Genomic DNA, 10,598 nt, shown 5'->3' on the forward strand with positions numbered 1-10,598 from the left:
ATCACTTCTCTCCTTCCACAATGTGGGTCCCAGAGATCAACTCAGGATATCAAGGTTGGCAGCCAGTACCCTACCTACTGAGGTGTGTGATCCCAGCACTGGGAGGTAAAGGGAAGACAAGTTCAAGGCCATTCTAGCCTATATAATGTGAAGGATGAAAAGGAAGAAGGGGGGGAGAGAAGGAAGGAAAAGAAAATGGAAAGACAAGACAGAAGTTACTAAAGTTGAAAATATAAGCTGGACATAATAGGGCATGACTATAATATTAGCACTTGGGAGGTAGAAACAGGATTGGAAGTTCAAAGACATTCTTGGGCTACACAGCCAGTTCAAGACTACGCTGGGCTACAGAAAGAAAAAAAGAAATCAAGTTAGCAAGAGACAGAATGACACAGACCCAGATTTATTCAAGAGAAAAAGTTTAAAGAGAGCCAGGTATGGTACAAGTCTGTAATGTCAGTCCTCTGGAGGCTGAGGTTTAAGGAAAAGGGAATGGGAGTAGGGGAAACACAGCTAAAAGGTAAAGTTGAGGAAATTTCCCAGGCAGTAGAATAAATAAACAAGATTGGAAAATAAAAACTAAGACAATCCATGGAGTCCAATATCCAGTTAAAAAGACAACAGGAAGGAAAGGGAAGAAAACATGCAACAAGATGCCCAGCAAAGAATCTCAAAGACCCATACACCCAGAAGGACAGATTTTAAAAGAAACAGTGCTCACCAAGCAAGAACTGAAACTTCTAACTAGGAAGGATTTTTAAACCCTAAGACTCAAAAATAACTCCACCACTAACAAAGGAATCAGAACAGTTCTGAAACCAAAGCACCACCCAAAGCTAGAACAAAATAGAAAGCCTAGGTTTTCAACCTAGACTCCCATCAAACACTCAGGTGAATCAAAGGGAAGAATTAAAGCACTGCCATGGAACTAGAGGCATGCCTCAATGGCAGGACCCTAGTCCAGGACGTATGAGGTCCTGGTTTTGATCCCCAACACCACTTTAAAAAAGAACTGTCTAACTGTCTAACATGAACTGTCTCAAAAACTTCCCTTTGTATGCAGCCTTACTGCAAGAAACTACTGGAGGGTGACAAGCTTCAAGGTAGACTGTTCAGCAAGAACAAGAACGCCATACATAGAAGACCTGGGGAATTTCCAAAGATAGCTGTGCTACTAGCCTGTTACAGAAGAGGTGAGGAGAAAAGCTCTGCCTTTTCCAGTCTCAGAACTTAACAAAACCAAAAGACTGTTTCTCTAATGGTCTGACTGTGAAGAAACTCACTGAGACGTTACTGAGAATATAGTAAACCTAGAAACAGATAAAAGGAAATGAATTGAATAAAGAGAAATTTTAACTCAGAAGAAAGAAAGAGGGGAGGGTGCAAGATGGTGTTGAGGGTAACCATGCTTGCTGGGCAAGCCTGACAACCCAAATTCAATTCAACCCTGGAGCACACCTAAAAGTCAAAGGAGAAAACTGGCTTCACAACGTTGTCCTCTAGCCTCAATATGCATGCCATCACACACAGAGACACACAACACATGTTCAAAATAATAAACAACAACAACAACAAAAAGCTTAGGGACAAAGATAAAGAAGGATGTAAAGATTTAGAAACCAGAGGGAGCACATTTCTGCACTGAGGATCAAACCTGGGGTTTTCCCAAATGTTAGACAAGCACACTAACTCAAACAGAGCACAGCCATTTTTAGCTCCACTTCATTTTTTTTTTCTTCACCTTTATTATCTTCTCAAATTCTGTTCCTCACCAATCCCAATTTAAGAAACTTCAGTTGTTTTACTTACTTTGGTTTCTGAGACAAGGTCTTTCCCTGTAGCCCTTGCTGGCTTAAAACTTGCTGTATAAACCAGACTGACCTCAAACTTCCAGCATTTCTCCTGCCTCTGCCTGGGGCTGGGGTTACAGGTGTACAGGTTACATCCTCAATATTAATGTATTTGTAGAACTCACTCCATATTTACAAAGACTTGTTCTCACCAGTTTTTAGGTTCAAACGTATTACCCATTGCTCTTTAAACTCCTCTTTCACGACTTAACCATCTTCATAAGCAGTTTCCTCATGTAGTGTTTATGGCTAATCACAATTTTGTATTTTGTGCTCAATAAACAGTCTCATTTGTAAATCAAGACTCCACTTTTCTGCCCAAAGCTGCTACCAAAGCACCGCCTGAGCAACCTTGTACTGTTTCAAGTTGAAACAGATGGTCAGTGTTTCTCCTCCTGTTCTTTCCCTCCTCCAAGTCACAAGGAAGTATCAGTAAGTAGTTTTGTTCTAGTACTTGACACAGCATTATATCCTACTATTCTTGAAAAGGACAGTTCTTTCTAGCGTTACCTCCTCCACTGTGCTCCGGACAACACTATCATGCAAAGGACAAATAACCCAAGTTGAAACATTGCCCCTCCCAGGTAACTCCAGAACTACCTATCCTACCTTAACGACATGCTAGGGTGTGGGGTACAATGTGACAATGACATTTTCAGAATGAGAAGCACAGTCACAAACAAGGCCCTGAGAAGAATCATGAAACCGGTTGCTGAAGGTTCCTCTTTGCTCAGAAGCCACTGTTAACATTAGCTGTCATCTGGAACAGAAGGGGCCTTCTGTGCTAAAACGCTCTTTTTAGACAGCCTGGTCAAATATTTCAACAGTCTTCAAGGTTTTGTTTGGTAGTGTCACATGTCACAAAACGTACCATTTTAGCCACTTAAAAACTGATAGGCTAGGCTTGGTATTAACAGTCCTGTAATCTCAGCACAAAGGGAGACAGAGACAGGAGGATCAACAGTGCCCCCATGACCTCCAAAACTCAGCTTCCACAGAGGTAGGGGGTAGGGATTGGGTGGAACAAGCCTTTAATCCTAGTATTGGAGGCAGAGACAGGCAGACTTTTTTTTAAATACAAGGCCAGCCTGGTCTACAAAATAAGTTCCAGGACAGCCAAAACTATATATAACAAAACAAACAAACAAAAAACAAACCACTCTTTGAATATCAAGAGAAAATTTTATGCCATTAACTCTGCATACCCTTGTTATTAAATCCTGGTGATCACTATTCCTTTCTCCCTATAAATCTGTCTGTTCTAGGTACCTCTATATGAGTATCTGTCCTCTTACATCTGACTTTATGTTGTTTTGTTTTTTGAGACAGGATCTCTCTACAATCACTATGTTGTCCAGGCTGGCCTTAATCTCAGAGTTCCACCTGCCTCTGAGTCTAGAAAGTTGGGATTAAAGGTGTGAACCATCGTGTGGGCTATTTTTGTTTTTGAGGTCCATCAATGTTATAGCACTCAGCAGAATTTCATTACTTTTCAAGAATGAATAATCCATAGCATGCATACACATTTTATTAGTCATTCATCCATCAATGGTATCTGAGTTATTTACACTTTTTGGCTATTGTAAATAAGGTTCCTATGAACACCGGCATATAAACACCTCTGAGTCCCTACTTCAAACTCTCTGACTAGGTCTTGCCTAGCATGCACAAGGCCTTGGGAGTCAGAGTTCTACCACAAAATTTTAAAATTGCTTTTAACTATCTTGGGTATAACTTACACGGAAATTTACTGGATCATATTCTTCTTGCTGCCCTTTAAAAAACAAAAATAGGATCTCTAACCCAGGCTAGTCTCAAACTCCCTAGTTAGCCAAGGATGACCTTGAACTTCAGATCCTCTTGCCTTTTCCTTTTGAGCACTGGAATTACAGGTATATGCCACCACACTCAGTTTAAACCCAGATTAAACCCAGGCCTCCTACTAGGGAGCATTCTGCTAACTGAGCCATGTCCTCCAGCCCTTTTTTGCTCAATTTTGTTAAACAGAGTATCACTGTATCTCAGGGTAGCATAGATCTAGTATATAACCCAGGCTGACACACAGCAAAGCTCCTGCTGCAGCCTCATGAGTGCAGAGGTTACAGTCATGCTCATAAAACCAGGCCCTCATAATTTTTAGAAAAGCTCCTATGCTTTTCCCACAGTACTATCTAAAGTCCCGGCAACATGCCAGAGCTCCAAATCCTCCAGATCTTCAACACTTGCTTTTGTTTCTGTCTTGTTTCACTGGGATACTGTGAGATTAGTCATTTATTCTCTCATATATCCCATGAGTATGTCACCTTACTGAGGACTGAACCAGAGCCTCACACATACTAATAAGCACCCTACATCCCCATCCCTCCTTTTTTTCATTTTGAACAAGTTCTCACTACCTTGTCTAGAATGGTCTTGCCGTGCAGACTAGACAAACCTTGAACCTGAAATCCTCCTGCCTCTGCCTCCCACGTAGCTAGATTAGGCCTGTGCCACCATGGTCTAATAGCCATAGAATAGAATAGTCAATAGAACAGCCAAACTAATGACTGTAAAATAACATCTCATGTTGCTTTGATTTGTCTTTAATTATTAGAGGCTGAACATCTTTTCATGTGCTTATAAGCCATTTGTATGTGTATTTTTGGAGTCAAACTTACATAGTTTTAGTCTATCCTAAAAGCACATGCTTCAATGAGAAAAATTCCTCAGGCATTCCTGCAGCATGACCCCGAGTATCGCTACACAGCTCTCACATGCTTTATGACAAAGGTTTGGCCCATTTCTCTTAAAAGCAGACACTCTATATAAAATGGGGTCAGTTGAATTTCATCAACTCTTTTGTTGTTTTCCTTTTGTTTGGGAAGACGGTATAGTACCAGCTGGCCTGGCAAGCTCCATAAACCAGGCTGGCTTTAATTTGCAGTGATTCTCTTGCCTATGTCCTGAGTTATAGCATTACAGGATCGTGCCACCATATCCATCTCATCTCTGGCTAGCCTCAAATCTTCCATGTAGATCAGGATGGCCTCAGACCTACTTACACACTCTGTCTTCTGAGTACTGGATGATAAGTATGTACCACCACATCCAGTAAAATCAACTGATTCTTAGGAAAGAGTAATTTACATCTATTGACTAATTTGACTGCGTGTGGGTATATTCATACACACACTTAGGTGTCACAGTGTACATGCAGAAGTGAGAGGACGACTTGAACCAAGTGGGTCCCAGGGATCAAACTTAGGTCTTCAGGCTTGGCACAAATGCCCTTAACTGCTGAGCCATCTTACTAGCCTAATCAACAAGTCTTTAATGCAGGTTAGTAGAATCAATTTACTCTTCCAAAGCTTAACTAATGCACTCAAATAATAAAAAGATATTATACCTCTATCAGAGGCAAATCTTTATCAAATTAATTTCCTTACATGGGGGCCAGGGACTCCACTATTCAGTGAAGATACTGCCCTTAGAAAAATAAAAAAAAATTGCCCAGCATGGTGGCATATGCCTATAATCCCAGCACTCTGGAAGGCAGAGGCAGGCAGATCTTTGTGAGGCCGTGGGATTAAAGGTGTGCACCAGCACCACCCAGCCAAAGCACACATTCTTAATGTATTGTTTCTATTATTTGGTCCTTAATCCTCTCGCCACACCTGTATTTTTTTTCTTTCTCTCTCTTTCTTTTCTTTCTTTCTTTCTTTTTTGTTTTTGGTTTTTGGAGACAGGGTTTCTCTGTGTAGCCTTGGCTTTCCTGGACCAGGCTTGCATCCAACTCAAGAAATTTGCCTGCCTCTGCCTCCTACACAGAGAAAGACACACTTGCTGCTCCCAGCTCCCACACAGTGGCTCCTAACTGTCAACTGTCCAGGAGATCTGCCACTTTCTTCTGGCCTCAAAAGACACTAGGCACAAAGTGTACATACAAGCACGCAGACAAAACATTCAAACACACAAAGTAAGTAATAACATCGTTAAGCTAGTAGCACATATGCAAGGACATACACAAGTACACACATGCACACATTTAATCTCAGCGCTCGGAAGACAGAGAGGCGGTCAGATCTCTGAGTTTGAGGAAAGCCTGGTCTACAAAGTGAGTTCCAGGACAGCCAGGGCTACACAGAGAAAACCTGTCATGAAGAAAACAAAAAAGGAAAAGGGGGCTTGGGAGGAATGTGCTTTAAGAACAAGTTCATGTAACTATACTACTGAGTAATACTTTCCAGAGCTTATACTGCCAAGAAAATTATGGTCAAATCAACCACTGACGTTTGTACAACCAGAACCAGTAACTTTCTTAATTACACTCCAAACAATCACTGAATTTCTAGGACAAGTTTTGCCCTAAAATGTTTGATGTACAAGCATAAGGACCTCAGTGCAGATGCCCAAAACCCAGGTAAAAAGCCAGGCATGGCATAGGGAATCCCAGCACTAGGGAAATTGAGCCAGGATGGTCTTTGGGGCTTGCCTGCCAATGATTGATTGGCAAGCTCATCGTTCAATGAGAGAACCTATCTCAAAAAGTACAAGTGGAGAGTGACAGAAGCCCACACCTGTCCTCATCGTCTGGCCTCCACATCTCACACACACACACACACACACACACACACACACACACACTACTGGTAAGTAAAATCTGATCCCAATTTAGATCATAATACTCAGAAAACAAATGAAAAGTAAAGTATTAAACTAAGTTAGCCCTGACCTAGGTCTAACTATATGTTCTTCATATCTTCATGTTCTGTAAGAAGAAACTATCAATGTACTACTATCCTATCTCTCCTACGTGTGTTCATTATTCATCACCCATCTCTTTTAGGTGCTTAGCACTTACAGACAAAACAAAACACAAGAGCCCTGGCCCTGGGTAACTTATTATTCAAATGGCCTTAGATTCACTTGTTTGGTGTTGTTTGTTAATGGCCTTGCTATCTGAACCTGTGATCCTCCTGCCTCAGCAACTGAAGTTTTGGAATTAGAAGCATGAGCCACCACACCCAGCTGTGACTTTAGATTCACTTATGCAGATGGTTAAATGTCAAAGTCAACCAGTCAGAAGCTAAACCAATCCTGCCTGGACTATGAGGGGCTACCTTGCTTGCAGCTTGGTCCTTCAGAACACATGTAAAGTGACAACTTCCTCATGAGTGCAGGTTTTTGAGGCTCAGAGTGTATCTTAGTGCTAGAATGGCCACCTGAAGAGGCAACAGGACTCAGGCCCACTGAAAATACTTAGTATTCTAAATATCCTAAAAGTAATAAAGCAAGCCTCTCCAGTTATCCCTGTATCAACTGGCTACTTTTCTGTTGTTTAGACATATATTCAATATAGTAGCCATATGTGGCAACCGAACTACTAAAATAAAGCCTAAATTGAGATGGGCTGCCCATACAGCTCCCACATTAGAGGGAAACAATGTAAAATATCTGTTTGAAATTGACTGCATAACACTGCATCTTTTATGAGCTAAAATATATTGTTAAAATTTTCCTTCCTGACTAGCAGTTTACTTACATGGGCAGCTCAGTTCTTTCAGACAGCACTCTTTTAAGGCAGTAGAATTCAAAATCTCTGCACAGAGCTAATATATGAATGTGTTTAAACTAAACTAATAATTGTCAGAATCATGTTCATTTTCTCAGCTAACTTTAGTCAAATCTCATATAAAATATCAAAATACTTTTATATCAAAATGTGTAAATGTCGGAGGTTACAGTGAAATTGTTTGGCAGCGTACCAACAAATATTCAAGTGACCATTACAAACAGGACACATTCCATCCATAAAGCAACATATTCTGTCACACACCAGTAGCAGAAAGGCCATATATTCTGCACAAATCTGCACTGTGCTCCTACAAAGCACCTGGCATCATGACTAAATGCTTTGCTCTCACTGACCTATAAATCCTCACAAGTACCATACACACTTTTACACTGTCTAATACTATTTGAAGACATTGTAGCCAAAGTTGCAGTTAGTAACCTGTGGAGCCAGGATTACAACACAGCGCTGTGTGTTAACAACCCATTTTCCCAAGTCAAAGGCCAACAAAGACTATAGCTAGACTCAGTACTGAAGATGTAGCTCAACAGCTTGCTTACCAAGCATGAAGCTAACGTCAATCCCCAGTACCTGGGGACAGGCATCTGGGGAACTGAATATCACCCTTCACAACGAAACTTTGCTTCCTATTTCACCTCACCCTTCTCAAGGGCAGGTTTTTAAAAACTGACCACACATCAGATTCTCTTTCCGAAAGGCTGTCTCCCCTCTGATCCAACTTACAGCTGTCTTTCAGGCTTTGTTGTTAACTGTGAGGCCATGCAAAGCAGATTCCCCATATTTCTGACTAGTTCCCCTTGCTCCCCCTCCACACTGCAGTGCTTTGCACACTATTGTGATTGTCTTCATCAATGGTCAAGGGGTCTATTGTATCCACCACTTATTCCCAAAGCTTTTAACAGTGCCTAGCATTAGGTGCTCAATAAATATTTGCTGATCTAGTCATCTGACTCACCCAGTTATACCTCAACTCAAAGCAAACTTAGTGCTGTAAATGCTAATCCACAAAGCAGAGGGCAAGTTTAAGCTTCATGAAATTTTGACAATCCCTCCCATTTTAAATAACCCATTTTAAATAAAATTTGCTCACTGTAATTTCAGTATACCTTACTTTATAAGAATGAGTTTAAGTTACTTATAAATATGTCATAAGGAAATCCAAGCCGATTTCAGTAATACTATAAATTGGTTAAAATCAGTTTGATTTTCACAATTCTTAAGAAAAACCACCAAAGTTGCTTCTCTATATTACCTCATTATAAAATTAGTTACATTTATCACGAGTTTTCCTGCACTGCCCTAATGCTGGAGCTGAGGTCCAAAAATGATAGACACAAAATACTTTTAAAACTGGGGGTGGAAGGGGATGTTTCATGTAGTTATTTTGACAAAATTTATGTTGGTGTCAGAGTCAAAACGAATTTCTTGGAACCTTCCCTTTTCATTTCCGAAGCAAGAAACCCATTTTAAAATGTCACCCCCCTCAGCTTTTACTTCCATATCAAGTAATTCTGAAATATGTGGTGAAAGTACATTAGAAGTCCTTAGGGCCAAGACTGACGAAATGTTTTCCTGTGAATTCTATCGTCAAGTAAAACAGGAGAACTTAATTCCATCGGGTTGAAGACAGAAACCGATCGTCTCCCTCAGACTACTGCTTCTGTTGAGGTCTTGAAAAAGCACTGTGAGCCAACCATGCCAGATTCCCACCCCAAGCACGAAGAGCCTCCGATTGTCTGACACATCAATGGTTCAGTCAAGACAGCCAACTCACTCTCCCCCCCACCCCTCCGCCCCTCTCATTTTCCTTAGTGATTCTGCAACTCTCAAGTTTACTCCAAGTTACAGCCAGATGGAATATTTTCTCTCTGACCTCCAATAAAAATTCGGGCCTTTACCATACAGCCAGTATTGCTTCCATCTCAAACGCTAAAATGTCTACTACAAATATCACATCAAGTAACGTGAAGTTACTTGATTATGGAAAAGGCCAGTCAAGTCACTTAAACAAACAGGATTCTGGAACGCTGCTAAATGCTGCATATTTTGTGCCAGGAGGCAACGAACAGAGGAGGAGACTTGAAAGCAAAAGACCGGATGGAAAGCATGGGAAGACCCCGCCCCAGTAAGCGCTATTCCGATTCCAACAGTAACTTGGATCTGTCGTCTGGAATCGGAATCACTGGAACAAAGGCGTAAATTCCGGGAAGCAAGATGTCTGGAATCAAAGACAACGGCTCGAGGCTCCAGGGCCCCCACACCATCCTACCCCGGGTCTTACCTATGGTGGAAATAAAGGTGGTATTGAAGGCATCATCCGAAAAACGAAAAAGGACGCAAGTCTTGCCCACTCCCGAGTCCCCGATCAGGAGCAGCTTGAAAAGCAGGTCGTACGTCTTCTTCGCCATTGGGAGGAGCGGCTCGGGCGCTCGCCGCCGGTGGCCCCGAGGGATCGGCGCTGCTCACTACGGCCAACTCCTCACCCAGGCGTTCTGGGGCCGCAGCAGCGGGGAAGCGTGTGCGGGGGAGAGAGCAGCTCTAGACGCGGAGCGGGAGACCTTCCGAACGGCCTCGTCGAGGAAGCCCCGACGGTGGCGGCGCCCGTGCCTCCGAGGGGCGGCGCCCGCGGCTCCGCAGCCTCTCCCAGCCGCTCCGCCCGGTTCCGGGGAGTCGGTCGGGACAAAATGGCCTCCCCTCCCCCCTCAGCGCGGCTCGGCCGGGACGCTCCCACGGGCGAGCGAGCGAGCTCTACGTCGAGGGAGCGCGGCGGGCTTGGACACGGCCTCGGCCCGGAGCAGAAACTCCGCGCTTAGGACGCGGGCGGCGGCGGCGGAGGAGGTCTCGCGAGCCGACGAGCCCTGCTACATAACCCCAGGAAACCGAGCCGCCCCGGCCAGAGCCACCTTTTTCCCCGTGCCCTCTCACGCCGGCGTGCGCGCTGCCTGAGACGCACGCAAGGACGTACACCCGCCCTTCCCTCGCGCCCTCGCCCCTGCGGCCCGCCTCTGCGCACGCGCGGGAGGGCCTGTCGGGCAGGCGGAGGCGGGACCAGGGAGGGCGAGGCCGCGGGCGCGCTCCCTGCGGCCTCCTGATTGGGTGCGCGGCCTGACGAACACGCCCCGCGGGGGAGGCGAGGCCTGGGAACTGCGCAGGCGTACTACATTCGTGTAGCCCCT

The 10,598-nt window shown here is 43.7% G+C and overlaps 1 protein-coding gene across 1 annotated transcript in view; it reads right to left on the minus strand.

The window, feature by feature from the left end:
* Rab10 (RAB10, member RAS oncogene family) overlaps positions 1–10,384 on the minus strand; it is a 57,271-nt gene extending 46,887 nt beyond the window's left edge. The window contains exon 1 of the mRNA XM_060365146.1: positions 9,704–10,384. Within this exon, the coding sequence (XP_060221129.1) occupies positions 9,704–9,830 (127 nt within the window). The 5' untranslated portion in view covers positions 9,831–10,384. The remainder of the gene's footprint in view (positions 1–9,703) is intronic.
* Positions 10,385–10,598: the final 214 nt, after the last annotated feature.

This window comes from Meriones unguiculatus, chromosome 1 (genome assembly GCF_030254825.1).
Source record: "Meriones unguiculatus strain TT.TT164.6M chromosome 1, Bangor_MerUng_6.1, whole genome shotgun sequence".
Lineage (NCBI taxonomy): Eukaryota > Metazoa > Chordata > Mammalia > Rodentia > Muridae > Meriones > Meriones unguiculatus.